At 41.9% G+C, this 20131-nt stretch overlaps 1 protein-coding gene across 2 annotated transcripts; it reads right to left on the bottom strand.

Moving 5' to 3' along the window:
* Window positions 1-1528: 1528 nt before the first annotated feature.
* On the bottom strand, window positions 1529-20131 carry fbxl2 (F-box and leucine-rich repeat protein 2). Of its 2 annotated transcripts, none has more exons than XM_061742581.1 (14): window positions 19723-20131; window positions 14486-14547; window positions 10867-10921; window positions 9222-9296; window positions 8889-8983; window positions 8378-8542; window positions 8130-8256; window positions 7340-7414; window positions 7113-7240; window positions 6954-7014; window positions 6802-6846; window positions 6479-6535; window positions 6166-6378; window positions 1529-3675 (listed from the first exon to the last, which is right to left on the bottom strand). In XM_061742581.1, the coding sequence occupies exons 1-14, from the start codon at window positions 19750-19752 to the stop codon at window positions 3568-3570; spliced, it is 1296 nt and encodes a 431-aa protein (XP_061598565.1). In that variant the 5' UTR covers window positions 19753-20131; the 3' UTR covers window positions 1529-3567. The 2 variants fall into 2 exon arrangements, with proteins under 2 accessions (XP_061598565.1, XP_061598566.1); XM_061742582.1 differs by having other exon boundaries at window positions 8130-8244.

The following is a 20131-nucleotide window of genomic DNA, read 5'->3' as shown; positions in this document are numbered from 1 at the left end:
TTTAAAATAATCAAACTAAATTGGTTATGTAGGCGTTTCTGCGGGTAAAGTAGCACTTCAGCGACATCTAGTGGCCGAATAGCCACGCCGCAGGCCCTGTATTTACAGTAGAGTGCTGCTGCTCACCAGATATAGTCCTAATAGTCTCTTCCAGAGGTGTCAAAAGTATTCACATTCATTACTCAGGTAGAAGTATAGATACTAGGGTTTAAAAATACTCCTGTAGAAGTTGAAGTATCATCTCAAGTTTTTTACTCAAGTAAAAGTATAAAAGTACTGGTTTCAAAACTACTTAAAGTATAAAAGTAAAAGTAATGTAAGGGGGGAAAAAGCCATTGAAAATGAATGCATCTTAGTATAATGCAAATATATTAAAGAACCATATATGTGTACTATTGAGCATTAACATGTGTTTCAGAGAGCAGAAGATATGATGACTAGTTGCCTATAAGTATTGTAATGGTGCAAAAAGTCAAACTTCAGAGGCATGTTATCATTTATCTTAACCTTTATTGGAATGTACATCCAAGTTCAGTTGCAGGAATCTGAGGGCAACGGATGTAAGAACAAAACTGGACAAGAACATCTGAGCCACAACCAAACTCACTCTACCCGGATGGAGCAATTTAACTGGATAGTTTTTTTTAAGGCCGAAATGAAATAGAGTAACGAGGCTGTTTTTAAAATGTAAGGAGTAAAAAGTACAGATAATTGTGTGAAAATGTAAGGAGTAAAAGTAAAAAGTCGTCTGAAAAATAATTACTCCAGTGAAATATAGATAACCAAAATGTCTACTTAAGTAAGGTAACAAAGTATTTGTACTTCGTTACTTGACACCTCTGGTCTCTTCTATATTGAGTTGCAGAATCCCACTATCTCCATCCCTCTCCTTGCTCGGACATATCACACAAATCAATCTCCCAACCAGATAAAGAAACCCACTGCTCATTTCTCTAACTATCGCCAAGAAACCAATTCTGCTAAATTGGAAATCAAAACAATCGTTACACATCATCCACTGGACCTACCTTCTCACAGAATTCATATTAATGGAAAAAATGGCAGCCTCTACCAAAAGCAATTATGTCGGCCTTTAAGGAAACCTGGAATCCATTTCTTACTTTACTACCATATTAAAACAGTCTCCGCACATCTCCACAAGCCCATAGGTCAGTCGATGTCAGTCAGTGAATACCGGAGAGCCACATGAGCCACATCTTCTTTATTTCCCCCTGTATTTGATTTTTTTTGGTTTTATTTATTGATTTATCTTTTTTAAATGTGTGCATTATTATGAGCAAGACTATATTATTAGATTATTATTGATTATAATTAAAAAGTATATAATTATAAAAAAAGAAAAAAAATTCTGAATGAGTGTATTTTTGTATAGCTCACACACATTACATTCAATAAGGAAACAAAAATATTATTGTTACTTATTTTCCTTTTCTTTTCTGAAAAAAAAGAAATAGTCCTAAGGATGTCAAAAGACTGTATAGACAAAACACACATAGTATTAGTCACCTTTATTTATTCATTCATTTGTATTTTTTTTATTTATTTTCTTAAACATAAAACTGTTAAAACAGTTGCCAGAGGACATTAGTATCACAGCTAGTCAAGTCAGCCGTGCATGATGAGTCCATCTGAGTCTTTCCTGATCTTTCTGCCTGCTATCTTTTCCCTCAGTCCAATCCATTGTCCTGCCAGTCCCCAGTCATTTATCGGTTGGCACAATACAGCATTTCCCAGTCAGTTTTTAACACAATAAAATAGGTTGTAACATCTTGATGATACAGATATTGTTGAGAACCCGATCATCTCAACTAGGTCTATTAAGCCAATTAAACTGTTGCTTCTGTTGCTTTATCACTACATATCAATCTCTCATAGTTTCTATATAATCTGTAGTGATGAGAGGGAAATTGTTGGGGATCTATTAAATTAATTTGATTGGCAGATTTCACCAGACCTGGGTAAAATTATAGTTGTAAATACCAGTAATTCCTACTGTGCTATTGGTGTATAAAGACAACAGCCAATTTATAATATCCCACAACATAAGTAAATTGACAATTACACAAAGCAATACTAAATAAACTTTAAAACACATAAATTCATGTGATTGTCAAAAACTTGAGGTGTCTTTGCTCACAGTCTCGTAACTATTACCTTAGCCTTAGGAAATTTCTGCTTCACTTTTGAAGCAAATTCACACCAGCTATAGCCCTGACTGATATCCAGACACACACAACAGTATATCTGAATAAATTAGGTCACAGTCCGCTTAAAAGCAGTGGGTATGCCACAGTCCTATCAGTGTTATTAAGCTATTCAGAATAACCCTGAATAGTCTGTGGACTGGGAACCTACTGATGTAAACTGGTTAGTCCGTGGCGCTAACCTAATCTGGGATGTAAACAAATGCTTAAGTGATCAAGTAGGAGATAGTTCACAGGGTAACTGACAGGATTGGATCAGCGCCTAAAAGCTTACATGACCACACAGTTCACAAAAGAGGCCACTCATTCAAGCAGCATAAAGTGTTGTTGACAGAATGCTTTTTCACACTCATGTTTAGAATCATAGGTCCTTTTTTTGTTGTCAAAAAGCAACTTCTTTTCTTTTACAGTTCAAAAAGAATGACAAGCATATGTCCCACCCCCTGCTAAACAGGCAGGCGTGGGCAGTTACAATAAGCACTGGAGAGAAGAAAAAAAAACAACAAAAAAACAAAAACAGGGTGAAGGATTTTGTTGGCTGCTTCAATTTTTGAGTGAGTTGCTGTAAGTGTTAATTTTTTTTTTCCATTGCAAAACATTCTCTGTACAAACAGAATAATAATTTCAACTGAAGTTTCTCAGATGCACAAACATTTCATGTCTTGTTATGTCCGTCCTATTTGTCCTTCCAAACTGCAGAGATGAGTGAGAAGACCTTCACTTCACTCACAGCCCATTCCTCAACTGCCTCCATGCATGTCTATTGGTCAAAGCAGAAGAGTCACTGGATGGTAACTTGGAATAGTCATGTAACTGGTTGAGATGATATTCAACAAAGCTCTTGTCCTAGATGACATTATCATCTTTTAATTTTTTTTTTTTTTGACCTTTCACTTGAAAATGATCCACTCTAGTTCAACTGTTCGGACTCCCCGTCTGCAGTTGTCTAGATGCAGTCCTTTACGCCCGTAGGGAGGGGAATCAGGGGCGTGAGGAGCAATATGGAGTGGAGAACCTGTTACTTGTCTTTAGATGAAGAAAGAGAACGAGACACAGAGAAAGAAAGTCCAGCCATTCACATCTTTTTCCTCCAACCCCTCCATGCTGCTGCAACACTGATTGTGAGCAAGAGGAGAGAGAAGGGGCAGTTTCAACTGATCAGGGATCAGTGGCGATCAGTCTGTGTATTGATCTTTGATCAGGAGCAGTGAGCGGGTCCAGCCCCTCCTCTCCCCCACACCACCGACCCCAGCTTCCCCCCCACCTCTCGCAAACCCATTATTGGCTCGTATCAGAGCAGCAGGACCTGTAGACAGAGGTGCCCCCCCCTGGCTCTCCACTGTCAGAGGATGATGCAGCAGCGGCACAGACGCTGGCCCCCTCCATGGACAGAAGGGGGCGGTGTTACTGGAGCAAAGTAGGCATGGACCTTGATGTCTGGGAGGTGGGCCTGTGTAGAAAAGAGATGCATTAATACAACAGCAATTACACACCAACATAAAATAAAGAACAATCAAGCACATAGCGAAAAAAACATCCACCCATCCCTCAATTCATCTGATTTCCTAATCAGATGAATTGATGGGTGTTATCTGACGATCAGATCCTGTAACTGGAACACACACAACACCCTCGATGCCCAGAAGAGGGAAGTGAACGGCTGATGGAGTGACGATGGGGGGTGACTATCTCAAATTTCTTCAACATGACTGAAAACCATCACCACGTCAGTTGAAGCCGACACAGTTTGGCATTTTCCACAAGCAATACCTCGATCTGAGCAAACATCTAATAAGGCAATTGTTCTGCGTGACATCGTCTTGGTAGTGAGCTAGAAAAAAACATCACTCCCACTTTCTGGAAGTGCAGTCAAACTAATGAGGATGCTACATTTGCACCGTCTAAGCTTGCGGCTTTAGTCGATTAGTTGAGGACAAGGGTGGGCAACTCCGGTCCTCTGGGGGCCGCTGTCTTGCAAGTTTTAGATGTTCCCCTGCTCCCACCGGAATTGTCCAGCCCTGATCTTGGATGATGCTTCTGGAATAACTCTACTAACAGTTGTTCTTTTGCATTTGAGCCCAAACAAATTACCTTTTTTTTTTTTTTTTTTTAAAAAAGCACAGTATAGACTTCTATCTGCCGAGATGAGACACCATTTACTCTGGAAAAAAATAATCAAAATATAATGAATGTGCTTAAAAAAAACACACACACATTTTAGGTGCGCATAAAACTCCCTCAGACTTGAAGGTCAGTGATTTCATGATCAGCTATCATTTTGCCTGAAACTTGATCCAGGTGCATCTTGTCAAGATGCAATCTGTGAAGGAAAAATTCAGCCAACTATGAATTGACTATAGCATAATGAGCCTATACGTATGATTTCTTTTTCTTCTTTTTTCTCCATAAATATGTCTGATGTAACGTATATAAACTGGATATAAAAGTATAAACACCCTTATGATATTGCAGGTTCTTAAAATGAACTGAAATCCAAAGAAAAACCAAACATTTTATGTTGGAACGTGAAATTCCACTTTTTCCTTCAGCTCTTTGCAAAATAGCAGATGGTTTTACGCGAAGATATATCCGTATTTGAACCCCCTAATTATTCCTTGGTGAATTCGGTGGTTTTGATATTCTTATATTTATTACTTTTCAACAATTCTTTTGTTGAAACAAACTCGGCTTATTCGACAACTCTTTGTAGCTCAAAACTCTCAGCAGAATGCAGCCCCAAACATCTGACCAAATACTCTCTGGCAGACTTTTCTCTGGTTTTAATTCAAATAAACATAATTGATGCCAAGTGTATGTTGTTTACCATCGGGACTAATCTTAATTGTGGCTGATTACCTCTGAGGACTGTTGGGGCCCCTGTTATGAAGCGATGTGCAGACTTTAACATCTGGTCAGGGTGTTAGAAGTTTTACTTTACTTAAAATGTCACTTGTTATTTATTCCCCTGGATTTCTATTTGTTGGAAAAATCACATTAAAGTTGTATTTACTGCTCAATCAATCATTCACCTCTTAAAAGATGCTAAAACACTGAAAGTCAGAGAATCTTTTTAAGTAAAAAAGACAAATCATTGTCACCAGGGTGCGATTTGTGAAAAAACCAGAGGGGGGGATAATTTTGAGAAATATTTTTATTCAGAAAAATTACCACACAACAGCGGGCCAACAGTATAGGCTATATGAAAACTTGTTTCTTGTGTAAACCTTACACTTAAGCTACATAACGTACGCGGTAGGCCTATTTTGAACATGAACTGAACCACTGCATTTGCAGAAATATTTTCCCCTAATATTGTTTTTAAATGTGCCAAATAAAAATAAATAAACAAAATTAATATTTTTTTAATTCTTTCTCGATATCAGCTTAACAGAAAACATGGGAGCTCTCCTCAGCCGGGGAGATGCTGCTGTCCACCATTCAATCAGCAATGTCACATCTTGTTTCATCTTCTGTCGCATTTTTTCTCGGGATTTTTGGTTGTGATCCTGTAAAATATAAGGATATGCTGCTCTGGATTCTTTTAATTTTTTCATTCATTTGACTGACTGTATCTTTTATTTTGGCGGAAGTCGGACTTTTGGAATGCAAGAAAATCCGGTTGGTTTTCAAAATAAAACTGCTTTCTGTGGGCGCGACTCGCTCCCGGTATCAAAACCACAGCACAAGCAGAATGAACACGGACTCTGTGTATTTTGGTTGTTATTACTTGTTAATAATTACGATGTAATGGTGAAAATACTTTGGGTGGGGGGGGTACATTTTGTCCCCACCGAGGATAAAAATAATTCAGCAGAGGGTAGGACGTGTAAACCAGAGGGGGGGAAATCCCCACCATCCCCACCGGCAAATCGCACCCTGATTGTCACCATCCAAAAGAAGAGCATCCCTTAGTTAGTGTGATTCCCCAACGTGCACTCACCCTGATGCGTTTAATGCCGGCCCTGGTAACCTGCTGACAGTCGTAGAGCTCGATGCGCTCCAGACGGTGACAGCTCTTCAGGTGCTCCAGGGTGACGTCGGTGATGAGGGGGCAGTTGTCCAGCTCCAGCACCATGAGGCGCTCCTGGCCGCAGGTACTGCTACTCAGAGCTCTGATGCCGTCATCTGTGATGAGTTCGCAGTGGGACAGGGACTGCCCGGAACACAGGAGACGCACAGATACGTGGGTTTAGGGACTCGTGGACACACGGCTAGCTCCAGACAATTTTAAACCTGCAAGGGCAGAGTTTTACCAGTGCTTGCAGGCGTGGGCAGTGGATTGACAGCTGAACCAGGGTGTTATCTGTCACCTGAGGAGAGGAGAGGAGAGGCTTCATGAGCAAAATGTTCTCACATATCCAGAGACAGCTGAGAGGCTTTGGGATCATGCTTAACTTTCTGTGTCCTTTTCTCTACTTTCTGTTGGAAGTATTTCAAATTTGACATAACTGGATCTCATTCCTGCTCCTGACTCAAGAAAATACCTTCTAGTGCACACCATCACATCAGTCCTCTTACAAATGAACACCAATAAACAACAGTGGGAGGAAATAAAGATGCCCCCAAAGTCTCTTACCAAAATACATTCTTCTAAGTCCATTTTTTCAAGCTCATGGCAATTCTGTGAACGTAAACAGAGGATTCAGTGAGAAAGGCATTTCCTTCAGCTCAGAGATAACCAGGTGAAACACGCAGATGACAAGAGATAGAGAGCAGAATGAAACTTACTCTGGCAAGCACTGTGAACCCGGCGTCTGTAACATGGGAGCATCGTGCAGCTTCAAGGATCCTTACAGCACACACACACACACACAACAGTCACAAAACTTTCTCGGAGCACTAAAGTCGTTGAGAAATATGGATCTGTCTCAGGTGCGTGTGTCTTACTTGAGTCGAGGACAGTTAAGCCCCAGTGCAGTGAGAGAAGCATCAGTGATGTTACTGCAGCCAGAGATGCAGAGGATCTGCAGCTTGTGGCATCCCCGGCACAGACTGACCAGGCCTTCGTCAGTTATCTGTTGGTGGAGGCAGACATTAAACAGAAAAGCACACATACACTTCCCTTGAGCGAGATTATCCGACACTCCCCCCCCCAAACCAAATGTTTGTCTCACCGTGCAAGACTGCATATTGATGGTGGAGAGTTCGGGGCAGTGCTTCTGTAAATGTTTCAGTGCTCCATCGTCCAGCTGGATTCAAACATTAGAAAAAAAAGGATAGAATTATTTATAAAGATTCAAGTTTATTATTTCCATATCTCAGTCATGATGAGAGGAGGATCGAATTTAAAGAATCATTTTGATTTAGTGCATGAAAAGCTGATTCTCTGATATCGAGCGGTTATTTCTGCTGAGCGAGAAAATCTCTGAAACTGAGTGACTAAACAAGCACCGAACCTGAAGAAAATGTCAGGCTGACACAAACCCCTTTATAAAAAAAGAACAGCAACTGATAACATTAAAATATAAAAAAGAAGCCTAAAATACCACAGAAATGTGGCACTGTGGGAAAGGGGCTCATTTCTTTCTAGTAATAATTTATCTTAAGAGCTGGAGAGAAGAATGCTCAGGAGAAGCTGATTTTTAATTTTTTTTAAACAAAAGAAGAAGAAAAAAAAAGGTAAAATAATGTAAATTACAGCTATTTGTTTGAAATGTCCTGTTTTGCTATTGCTTTTAAATGTTTTAATTAAACTGAAGTAAGAAAAATCACCATCTTTATGCACCAGGAGACAGTTTCTCTCAGTACACCCCCTTTAAAATGTGGACCAATCAACATTGAGCATTAATAAGCAATAAAACAGTAAAGTCCTGTATATGCTCAAATAATTAAATACGTTTTTTTGAGGTTTTAGTGAAGACTTAAACAGGTCTTTCAGTGCCATGAATGAATCAGTCCGTGTACCTGCGTGCAGCCTCGGAGGAACAGCGCCCGTAAACCGTTGCAGCCTCGAGCCAGGGCCTCAATGCCATCGCGCGTGATCTGGTCGCACCACGACAGGTTCAACGTCTCCAGCATTCTGCAGCCGTCGCTGGCCATTCACCAGCATCGCATTAGCAAAGATGAACAAAAGGGCACGGGGAAACTGTTATTATTTCTTCAGAAGGTTAGGACATTCTTGTGCGTGTGCGGCATCGTGGCAACGTCCATACCTGAGAGCCTTGAGGGAGTGGTTACTGACGGACACGCAGGAGGTCAGATCTAGCTGTTTGAGCTTCGAGCAAAACTTGCTGAGGCTGACGCAGGTACTGTCGGTGATCTTTGTGCAGCCGTTCAGGTTCAACACTTCGATGTTTCTGCAGTTCTGAGCAAATGTCCTGAGATACGGAATAAGAGTCAGGACAGAGAAATAAGGGGAAGTTCTTCAGTAACTTCACCGAATAAATATACAGTAAGTCAGACTCTGAGAGGAGCTACAATGTCCACAAAGCTTCAACTTTCCAAAGAACAGCTTGTAGTCTTTGACATCTTTAAAATGAAATCCACGGTCAGGATTCTCTCTTTATGCATTTTAAAATCCCAGAGGAATTAAAAAGCACCCATCACACACAAACACACAAAGAGAAAGTAAGTATATCAAGAACAAGCTGTGCTTTGGTGAAAGTCAGAGCAGTTGTACCATCGTTAAACCAGCATGTGTCTTAGAGACGAGAAGAATCTCACTTCATGGAGGCGTCTCCGACACTCAGGCAGCCCCGGAGGCTGAGCTGCCTCAGGAAGCCTCCGCATCGCTTGGAAATGTTCTCCACCACCCGCCCCTGAGGGAGACGGGGACAGGATGAGACAGAGCAACATGACCCGAGCCACGGGACAAAGGATCAGCAGCGACGTCAACGTCGACACCAAAGCCTACTGACCTAGCCCTAAGCTTCGGGCTGGATAATGCTATTCAACGATAAACTCTTATTCCCATGGCGGATACAAGGAGGCACGCGTACAGGTACCATCCATTGTGACACCTGGCTCTGATACCATCACAAAAATCACACCCCTCACCTCTATGTCTGTCTGGAAGTTGAACAAGTCGATCTTCTGCCAGTTGCTGCCATCTAAAGCCAGGACGTTCCACGCCTACGAAGACGGACACATGAAGACAGACAAATGAAAAGGGTCAAAGAGCGGTGGAGGCAGGTGTTACTCCTACCATAACGGCTGCACAAATCCATGCCTGTGCTCATAACATCAGTCCATTTTCAGTTTTTCTGTATTTTTTGCAAACTAAAAAATTATCTTTTTTTTTATTGCCTAAACATACTTTCAGCTCTAAACTAATTATAAATGAATCATGAGAAAAAAGAAGAGGAAATAACTGTTAAATTAAGCTGCAAGCAAAGCCAGCATTAAGCTCAACATACAGGAGATAAAGTACCTCATAATTAAAAAACACAACATCAATGCGTTTAATTCAATTAATCTCTTTAATTATTTAGAAGCACACCAAATTATTGCTAATAATGGGATTTACTGGAGACATGAAATAAAGATATGACTCATAATCATAGCAACTTTAAATTCTTAATAGTTTCTTTACACCATGCCTCAGAGACGAGTTGTCAAGCTTTTATTTTGAAATCAAAGTAATTACAAGATTTTGAACCACTGTTCCTCTGGGTCTAGACCCTGGTGGGCCACAAGTGCTGATGTTGTTGTTAGCCAGCGACCTGTTAACCTACCCGGGGGGGTACTTTTCCCCGCAGACCTCCAGATGAATGCCACCTCAGTGAATCGGAGCTATTTTTTGATCCTCGCAGCGATATTCCCGCAAATGATGAAGATCAACAAGGACTTGCTTTATAGATAGTTACACAGCACCCCAGCTGGGTGGGTTTTTTTTTCAAACCCTATTTATACATAGAAGAAAGCTTCTACTCATCATCTCTGAGTTAGATTCATACAAAACTTGAATTGTTTGGGGGAAATGAGAGGCACTCAAACACAAGAGGCACATCCATACACTAGTGTATCGAAAATTATAATCCCATCCCCATTTTTGCTCTTTCTTTTTCAGTTAATGAGTAAACATTTACCCTGGACTTACACTGGATCCCCCCACCAATACAATGATTTCAATGGAGCCAAAATATTGGGGAAAAAAAATCTCAGAGAGAAAAACATCATAATATCTCCGTAAGCTCGGCTCCAGTTTAGACCTGAGGACATGTGGAAAAAAGACCTTCATACATAAGCAGTGGAGGGGTGATCCACAACCCCAGTGGGTCATATGGGAAAGAAGACTGGTTACACAATTTTAAATATGAATAAAAGGAATAAATAGATAGACGCCTTTTTGTCAGTTGTTTATGTCTCCATCAGTAGGAAACCCACCGGGCAAAATGAAATATTCATAAAAATAATGAAGGCGCAGCGGAGGAAGAATAGCTGCCCCAGCTTTGCATTAACTCTCACGTGGTGTGGCCTGGATGCTGTAAACATCATCAATAAACGGCTTTCAGCTGCAGTGCACGACGATGGATGCGTTTCACCAGCAGAGGCCACTACATCACAGAGAATATTGACAAAAATGTGGCGAGCTGGTTGAAAGTTAACTGCAGCATTTAGGGTTATATTACATCCGGTGCTTTTAAGCAATCATTGCTAGTCTGCTTGAGTGGTTAGGAGACCTTGAGTGGGAGCAGCTTACCTTGGACACCTGGGCACATCTGCAGAGCGTAACCACATCTAGGTAGGAGAATATTCTAGAGAGAAAGACAAACAAGGGGAGGGAGGTGGTGTCAGACTGATGAAGCAGCTCTCTTCTAAACCAGATGTTAGGGTTAAATATCTTTTTCATAGGTTAGTGTTGCATATTTTTCTTTTCTACCATTTTTTTTTTTTTTTAATGCTGTCTGCAATCTGAACACCCCTGTGTTTGGCTGGCAGCGGGACAGCCTCACAGTCAGGCAGTGTTTGAGCTGCGAGCCGGTCAGCAACAAAGACCCGCATGCAGCAGGCTACTGGGTCAAACTCAATCCATTAATCTGCCAATGAGTAATCTCTGGCACTTACACAGCCAAGACCATAGATAAGCTGGGAAATATAGGCAAACATGCATAGGAGCGCACACACACACACACACACACACACACACACACACACACACACACACACACACACACACACACACACACGTGTTTGAAACCAAATATGTGCACCTTCTCCCCGTTTTCAGTGCCTGAACCGGCTCAACGGAGGCAACTTAAAGTCTCGGCTATAGAAAAGGAGGCATTGAGAGAATTGTCACGGTGCCAAGGCTTGGAGTGCAGCTGGGTCCTGAATGTCCTTTTAACCCTTGGGAGCATGAGCTGACCATTGTTTCCTCCGTATGCACACAAAGAAAAGCTGTGTGTTTTGATGTGTGCCGGGGCAGGGCATGCCGGGACATGTCTGTGTACTCCAACACCGAAGTCTTAGGTCAGGAAGTACAAGCATGCGATTGATATATGGCAACGCTGGGACCTCAGCACACCCAAATGTAAAGGAAAACCAACGCACGTCCTTCCAGCGGCAGCCAGCCATGAAGCCAGCGGACCAATAACGCTCCCGTTCATTGATTTCCCTTCTGATATCTGCTTAATGGCCTGCCGTTTTAATCAAATACCATCCAACTTTCTATCACGTGTGTCAGAAAGAGCTCTAAGCAGCCACGAGGGTTCTGTTAGCAATACTTGCAGGAAAGCAGTCAGTCTGATTCGGTGGGCTGCGTTTTTGAGTCCTGTGAACCATCTGAGGTTTGTGACTGACCATCACAGAAAACTCAGAGGCAGAATGCAGGACTACGCGTGATAAAGCTGTATCACAGACGTGGATGTTTTTATAAAGATAGACGACGAAAAAAAAAAGGTGAAGAGGAGAAATCATCATTTACATTTTTCACCTCACTACACGCAAGAAAACACCGAAGGCGGAAAGACAGGAGGATGAATAAAGCCGTAGCCTCGGTCCTGCCGTTTTACGTCCATCTTCCAGACGCGGATTTAATGAAGCGTAGTCCTATTTGTTGACAAAATGTACACCGGACCCTTCAAGCGTGGCTAGATAAGAGCTAGTCTGGCTTTCAACGAGAGCCGGGGACACGGTTGCCATGGTAACAACTCACCCATGAATTTGGGTGGTGGTGAAGCGTGCTGAGTCAGTGCTTCAGTGCGAGAGGGGGGACCATGAACCGCTGAAAAATACCCTCGCCGAGGTGTCTCTGGTCAGACAAGGTTCGATATCGTGGCATTTTTCACAGTTTACGTGCACGCTGCTCTGACCTAGATAGCAGCTGCTTATAACGCACCATCTGAAGCAGACCATCACAAAAAAAAAACAACCCTGGAAATTTGACTTGCTCACAATAATTGATTATACATTATACATTAACGCTTACGGGGTTATCAATTATTCAAATTAACAAACTCATTGGAAAGCACTCCTGAAGCAGCTCAGCTGCCTAAACATAACACGGATAAAACCCCCTACATGTCTAAAAGATTCTTCAATCAATGTTTGTTTACATTTATTCACGGCAGAGGCCGGTCTCTGAGCTGTGAGCAGTTCAACCGATCTAATCCTTGCAGATGCTTTCAATTTAGAATTGCAGCTGTCTTTTGATTAAATGACTGACTGCAAAGTACAAGCTGCTTTGATAATCAAATGATCAATTTAGTCCATTTTAAAGCAAAAGTACCACATGTTCTCAGGCTGCGGCCTCTAATAAAAGCTAATCTGAAGCTTCTCTTATCTCACTACTTTTGGGTTTTGGAGTATTGGCTGAAAAGAGAAAAAAAAAAGAAGCAATGAGAGAATTTTTTTTTTTGCCTTGAGGGAAGTAATCGTTACACATTTTTCAGTATTTTACTGACAAAATGCCTCGATTAAATAAATAACTTATGACAGCTTGAACATGAATGAGTAGTAGTAGGTTGTTCCTGATGTTGCATTGAGGCCCGAGGAAAGAAATTATCCTGCACTTCTTTTAAAAAAGAGCAAAGTTCAGAGAGCTTGTTAAGATATTCATCTGCGAAGAACTAATACTGGACTTTTCTTTGCTGATGACTGTGTGTTGTCTAAGAGATCGTTGCACCACTACTCCAAAGGCGGAGTCAAATATTTCTGAAAGCATTGCTGCAGTCAGACATTGGTTCAGATTTGACTAAATTGCAATCTTATGATCAATATCCACAAACAGTGGTCTTAACCTCTGCTTGACCTACACGGTTTCTATCTAAACTAGATTACACGTGAGGAAACACTTCTTCTTAAAGCCTTCCTGTGATCTACGTGCATTTATTATTCTACCTTTCGGAGTGCAAAGAGAGGAGCTAATGCCTGCTGATCTTCCGACAGCTTTTCACAAAAATGAAAGTCAAGCAACCATAACTTGAAGAAGTGAATTCATGTCTGAGAGTTTTATAAATGTTCCGTGAGAACAAATCTCAAAAATCTTGTGTTTCGCCATTTCCTGATTTCACTCTCAAATTCTGCAAAACAAAAGTACTACTCTGACCTTGCTTTAAGCAATGATTCATCTTTTCTTTAAGAACAGCAATTTTCTCACCAGTGTGGCCCAAAGGTTACTATACAAATGCAGGAAGGGAAAGCACAGTGTTCCTCGCCGCAGGATGCAGAGGTGGGGGTTATAACCCAAAGAAAAGTCCCAGCAAACCCGCCATTCTTGATTTAACAAGATTTACTTCTGTCACGTCCACTTTCTTCTCATTACTGGTGTTTTGTAACCGTCTCATTATGACACGTGTGACACTCATGCATGCATGCATGCCGCTCCGCCACCGCTGGCGTTGTACTGGTGGTGATGGGCGTACTGGTAGTCTCCATGGAGAGCTGATGGAGCAGCAGAAGAGCACAGCACTGCGGAATTCCCCACCAGCCAAGACGGGCTATTTATAGATCGCATGCAGACTTTGGGTTCAGAAGCGTTTCTACAAACACACACAGCGTTGAAACAAACACATCACCTCTCACCTGAGGTACCTGCAGGAGCATCCTCTGTCAGGACACTAGGCAGAAAACACTCAAATATGCACATGCAAATGACAGTGGGGGGTCAACACACGTTGAGCATTGAACGTCAGCTTTACAGAGCACGTGCAGCTGCTGCGGGGGAAAATATTGGTCTGTAAGTCGCATGTGTAGAATAAGAATCTTTATGTACAGTTCAAGGTCGGCTCAGCTGATGGGTAGTAGCGCTGCATTGACCTGTCGTCCGTGTACGTTGGATTACGTGCCATTACGTGTCATTTCTGTGATAATAACCCTACCTGAGAAGAAGCTCTTTGGGGAGCTTCTTGTTAATGGGAGCCTCATCACTGTTTGAGAACACCTGCCGAGACACAAGATAAACAACCACAATGAGAGCATGTTGTGTGTGTTTGACAAATTATTACAAGAGGAGAGAAGAGAGAGAAGTCAAATCCATCAGGATCACTTCATGAATAAAACAAAAAGTGTGGGGGTCATTTCATCGTAGCTCAAACCTGAACATATACATGACTGTCTCAGAAAATTAGAATATTGCGATAAAGTTCTTTATTTTCTGTAATGCAATTAAAAAAACAAACATGTCATACATTCTGGATTCATTACAAATCAACTGAAATATTGCAAGCCTTTTATTATTTTAATATTGCTGATTATGGCTTACAGTTTAAGATTAAGATTCCCAGAATATTCTAATTTTTTGAGATAGGATATTTGAGTTTTCTTAAGCTGTAAGCCATGATCAGCAATATTAAAATAATAAAAGGCTTGCAATATTTCAGTGGATTTGTAATGAATCCAGAATGTATGACATTTTTGTTTTTGTAAATGCATTACAGAAAATCACAATATTCTAATTTTCTGAGACAGTCCTGTAGACTTACACACAAACTCCAACTCCTTAAACTGCGCTAATAAAGACATTCAGGACTACATTCGGCTTTCCCTGTGCCCTACCCAGAAGCTTATAATTCTGTCAGCCTGGTCAGCGTGTTGGCACGCTTATTTCAATTAGCCTATTCGCTGGATGTCTGGCCATCTGCTGAGAGGGACACACACACACACACACACACACACACACACACACACACACACACACACACACACACACACACACACACACACACACACACACACACACACACACACACACACACACACACACACACACACACACACACACACACACACACACACACACACACGCAGGTGATCCACGCCAGACTTCTCTGAGCAAAGAACAGATGCAGAACATTCTCGATCAGGTGGGTTGCACTCAGCCATGAATTTAAATGATGGCAAACACCCACATTCGCTGTGCCTCTGCAGACACGCATCCTGCCACGATGCACTCATATCCTGACAGAGCAGGCAAGTGTATCTAATGAGTGAGGCTCCCCGCTGCGTCACAAGCAGAACAGAACATGTGGAAAAAAAGACAAAAGGAAGGGAGGCCAGGAAGACACAGGACGAGCTGAGGTCGATGCCGAAAGCAGATGCAACCTCCTCGAAGCAGAAAAGCAGAGGAGGAGAGGGAAGACGCGGCAGTCGAGGGGAACTGAAAAAAAGACTGTATTACTGCAGATATCAAAGAGTGGAAGATGAGACGGAGGAGGGAGGGCTGAAACAAAGGCCGTTTGTGGTGGAGTGGGGTCAAAATGACAAGAGAGAGGGAGTTTCCCCGTTAAGTGTCAGCAAAATATTAACTAAAGCGGTTTGTACGTTAACATCTCCGCTAAGACAATAAGGCCGTGGACAAAGAAGCTCTGCAAATCTGAACAGCTGATTAAACCAAAGTTTTGTCATCACTTTGTTCCCACGCTCCTCTGTTTTTAAATACAGCATTATTTAATACAATCAGCTGTGTCAGCTGATCAAAATATAAATAAAATATTAATTACCCAAAAGTGTAAAAAGGTTTACAGACCCGACTCTCTCCAATCTTTTTTTTTCTCTCGTCAATAAACACATAATACTCTACAATGACAAAGCAAAATCACATGTTGGTTTTTAGTTTCACTAAGTTTTGAAAGGAAATGACTTAAATACCACATTTACATAAACATTAGGCCTCATATCCGCTCTTTCAGCGATCCTTGAGATACTCCTATTTCCACCAGCACCGCTTGGTGCTCATGCATATCAATCATGAGAAAAAAACACCTTTTCTATATAAACTAAGAGAACTGTCTACTGACCTGTGAAACAAAATTATGTCACGGCACAAATCTGGGACTTCCCTGACATTCAAAGTGCCCCAAATCCCAGGAACCTACATCGTTTTAAAATGAATGGACATCTTTCTGAATGTTGGCTGTTAAGCCAGCGAACCAGGACGGCCCTGGTCAGTCCCTAAATCAGCAGGTCGGTGGTCACTATGAATGAGACCCGGTGTTCTTCAGCGGGAAATGGAGACAACATGAGAAGGATTTAGCCAATTTTCAATTTTAAAAAGAACACTTTGAAGTTTACAACCCAAATAAAAAGAAGATGAAACTTGACCCGTCAACAGACAACATATTGTCTCTGTGTCTCTGCAGCCAGAGGAGGCCTGGGATTTGGTACTAAATTTAGACTTAAGTCCAAACCACCAACGTGATGCATCACTCACATCCATCCACAATCAGGGCTGGACAATATGGTCAGCATTTGAATAGCAAACTGAATAACTATGTCTGATATAAATGAGTATATTATATTTACCCGGGGTAAAAGGTCAATTTTAACTCGGTGTCACACATGTGATGTAACAAGCACTTTTATGTAAATACATTAACTTTATATACAGTATTAACTAACTGAACCTATAAAAACATTAAAATAATTAGCCAATAACTCTCCTCCAATTAAATGTCACATTGTCAGTCTATAAATTTGACTTTTTAGAGTCATAAATGTTGACTTTAAAAACTCACAACTTTGCAAGATCTTTTCGAAACACAGCTTCTCTGAGCTAAAATGCACTTCACGATCTGATTTGATCAAATGTAGCAACGTGGAAATACACCAACATTGCAATGTCATCATCAGCATATTTTGAAGAGGCGATGTTGGGAACGATGCAGCTGTTGAAGCTGTTTATATTTGTGTGCACGCAGACATCTATTCCTGCGAAGACCCAGTCCCGTGGTAGACAACTGAATGAGCAGGAAAGTGATGGGATCGGCCTCCAAACACAAAACACACTTCATGAAAGATATGTCTTGGAAAGTTCAACGTTCAAACCCACGTGCGGTGCGCACCGCATGTCAACCTCGTTCACGGTGGCACAAGTAAAGCAGGAAGTTCCTGTTCCTAGAAAGTCAAACTCAGATCCGTGTCTGAGCTCCTACCCTCTGGAGTCTCTTCACATCATTTAAAAACAACTTGATCTGGATCAATGTGTGAGCACCTGATCGTCAAGTACCATCAAGTCAAACTCTACAAGAATCTCAGCGTGGATAGCGCTGCTCCGGGGACATGGAACCTGCTAACCAGTTGGATCAAGTCATTTAAAGCATGAACACAATTGTGAAGAAAAGTACTAGCAGCAAAACAAGGTTACTGTAATTCCACGGTTGTTGTGCTTGAATTAAATCATGTGTTCTTGATTAATTTAAATTACAATGCAGTGAATGGTGGAGGGCCTCAAGTTGCTGCAGTTGCTAACAGCCAATTATACACAAGCATATATATATATATATATATAGCAGACAGTGCTAAGAATGCTTTGAAAACTAGCCAGCGAGAGACCAGTTCTGCATCTTGCAATCTTAATCAGTGATATTGGTCCACAGCAGTATTAAATGGGCCCTTCCTCCTTCTCTGCTCCAACTCTCCAGCAAGCTTCAAATTTTTTGAGTCTTTTTTTATGAATCATATTCTGTTCAGGAAGAAATTAAAACAAATGTCATAATGGCACATTGTAGACAATACCATCATACTGACATATCTGTTAAGGCCAATAACGGCACTTTTACGGGACACTTGTGGTCACTCTTGACCTCAAGCTGCAATCTAACTGTCTTCTTATAAAGTTAGATTACAGATCAAATTATGCAACAACATTAGAAATTCATGCAGCATAAAAAATACTCAATTCCCAGTGTGGAGTGAGTGATAGATAACACCTAGTGGTAAACACGGATAGGGGTGATTTTTTTTTAACTCTTTAAATACAACAAGAGAAAAAGCATTTACCCTGACTGTTATTTTTTACGCTTTTTTGTAAAAGGGGTTAGAAAAGCAAGGAGGAGTGTGTGCTTAACCCCTTTAGTGCATGATCAAGTACAAATGAAAAAAAATGTTTTGAGAGTAAACAGGATCATCCATAAGGACAAGCTCTCAGATGCCTTGCGGCCACTGTCATCCCCCAGCCGACTGATCGCTGATTTATGGTTCCGCGTCACACCGACGCAGAGCCTACGGCGTAGGGGAGCGCGTCACCGCGTACCCTACGGCGTGGGCTCTGCGTCGATTTAACGCGGAACCATAATTTCTGCTTGAGGGGATTCCTGTGTGAACGCTGCGGTCCTGCCACGACACCTCGCCCTGTCTGCAGCCCGGTGTCGTGCCAAAAAGTAATTGCCTGCCAGAATCTGATTTCTCCCCTGAAAATGGGTCTTTTTACCTGCCAAAATTCGATTGAAGGCCAAATACAGTTAATGAAAGGTTGTTTTTACCTAAATATGATTTGATCTCATTCTTGAGCTTCATAATACAAACAGTAGAGCTCACATGACTGCTTTTAACTCTTTTAAAGGACCATTACAACACAAAATATGCATTTTCACCTGCCAAAAATTGATTGAAGGCCAAATACAGTTAATGAAAGGTTGTTTTTACCTAAATATGATTTGATCTCATTCTTGAGCTTCATAATACAAACACTAGAGCTCACAGGATTGCTTTTAACTCTTTTAAAGGACCATTACAACACAAAATAGGCATTTTCACCTGCCAAAAATTGATTGAAGGCCAAATACAGTTAATGAAAGGTTGTTTTCTACCTAAATATGATTTGATCTCATTCTTGAGCTTAATAATTTTAACACTAGAGTTTACAGGATTGCTTTTAACTCTTTTAAAGGACCATTACAACACAAAATAGGCATTTTCACCTGCCATAAATTGATTGAAGGCCAAATACAATTAATGAAAAGTTGTTTCTGCCTAAATATGACTTGATCTCATTCTTGAGGTTCATAATCTGAAAATCTGACGTTTTATTGCTATCGTTCAACGGGCTGCTGTGCGCGCTCCCGCGGCCAGAAATAAGAAGAAATCAGATTCTGGCAGGCAATCACTTTTTGGCACCAGCCTCGGCCCTCGCATATCGACTCCCCTCGGCCACAGCCCAGTCTGTCTGCATGTCTGTCTGTCCTGCAGTCCTGAGCTCCGTGTCCTCGCTGGTGTCAGGACAACAACAGGATTTCTGGATTACCCTTGACCAACACAACGCCTCATTTAGAGGCGCGTCACACACAGACATGATATATTTCACACACACAGACACACACATTTGTCTTTAGACTCGTACCTCGAACCGGCCCTTGGTGATACCGTTCATGTCTGCGGTGTTTTATGAGTGGTGTGTTGCAGCTGAGCCTGGCTGGAGCAGCTGGGTCTGCACCCCCCTCTCCTCCTCCTCCTCCTCCGCCCCCAGCGAGCCTCCTGTCCCCGGGTCTGCGAGGCTGAGGGTGTCGGTGTCGCTGTCTCGGAGACGGACGGCTCCCCAGCGCGTCTCATCACACAGGGCGCTACCAAAATAACAATAATAACATGGACGGTCCGTCAAGTGACTTCACTTCCGCCTCTCCCGTCATCGTCGCTCCGGCGCGAGTCGGCTGGGCTCTCAAATCCCCCGACGTGGACGTGGATCACGAGGGGAGAGTTCCCTCCCTGCAGCCCCGGGTCTCGGCGCACATCACCCTGCACCCGGGCTGTTA

This window comes from Cololabis saira, chromosome 15, assembly GCF_033807715.1.
Source record: "Cololabis saira isolate AMF1-May2022 chromosome 15, fColSai1.1, whole genome shotgun sequence".
Lineage (NCBI taxonomy): Eukaryota > Metazoa > Chordata > Actinopteri > Beloniformes > Belonidae > Cololabis > Cololabis saira.
The sequence above is the reverse complement of the archived record's forward strand: the minus strand, read 5'-3'. Positions and strand labels throughout refer to the sequence as shown.

Coding starts and splice junctions, on each gene's coding strand:
- fbxl2 (XM_061742581.1), bottom strand. CDS start 19,752: ATGAACGGTATCACCAAGGGCCGGTTCGAG. Junction 14,548..19,722: donor TCACCAAGGGCCGGTTCGAG/GTACGAGTCTAA, acceptor GTGTCTCGGCAG/GTGTTCTCAAACAGTGATGA. Junction 10,922..14,485: donor CCCAAAGAGCTTCTTCTCAG/GTAGGGTTATTA, acceptor CTTTCTCTCTAG/AATATTCTCCTACCTAGATG.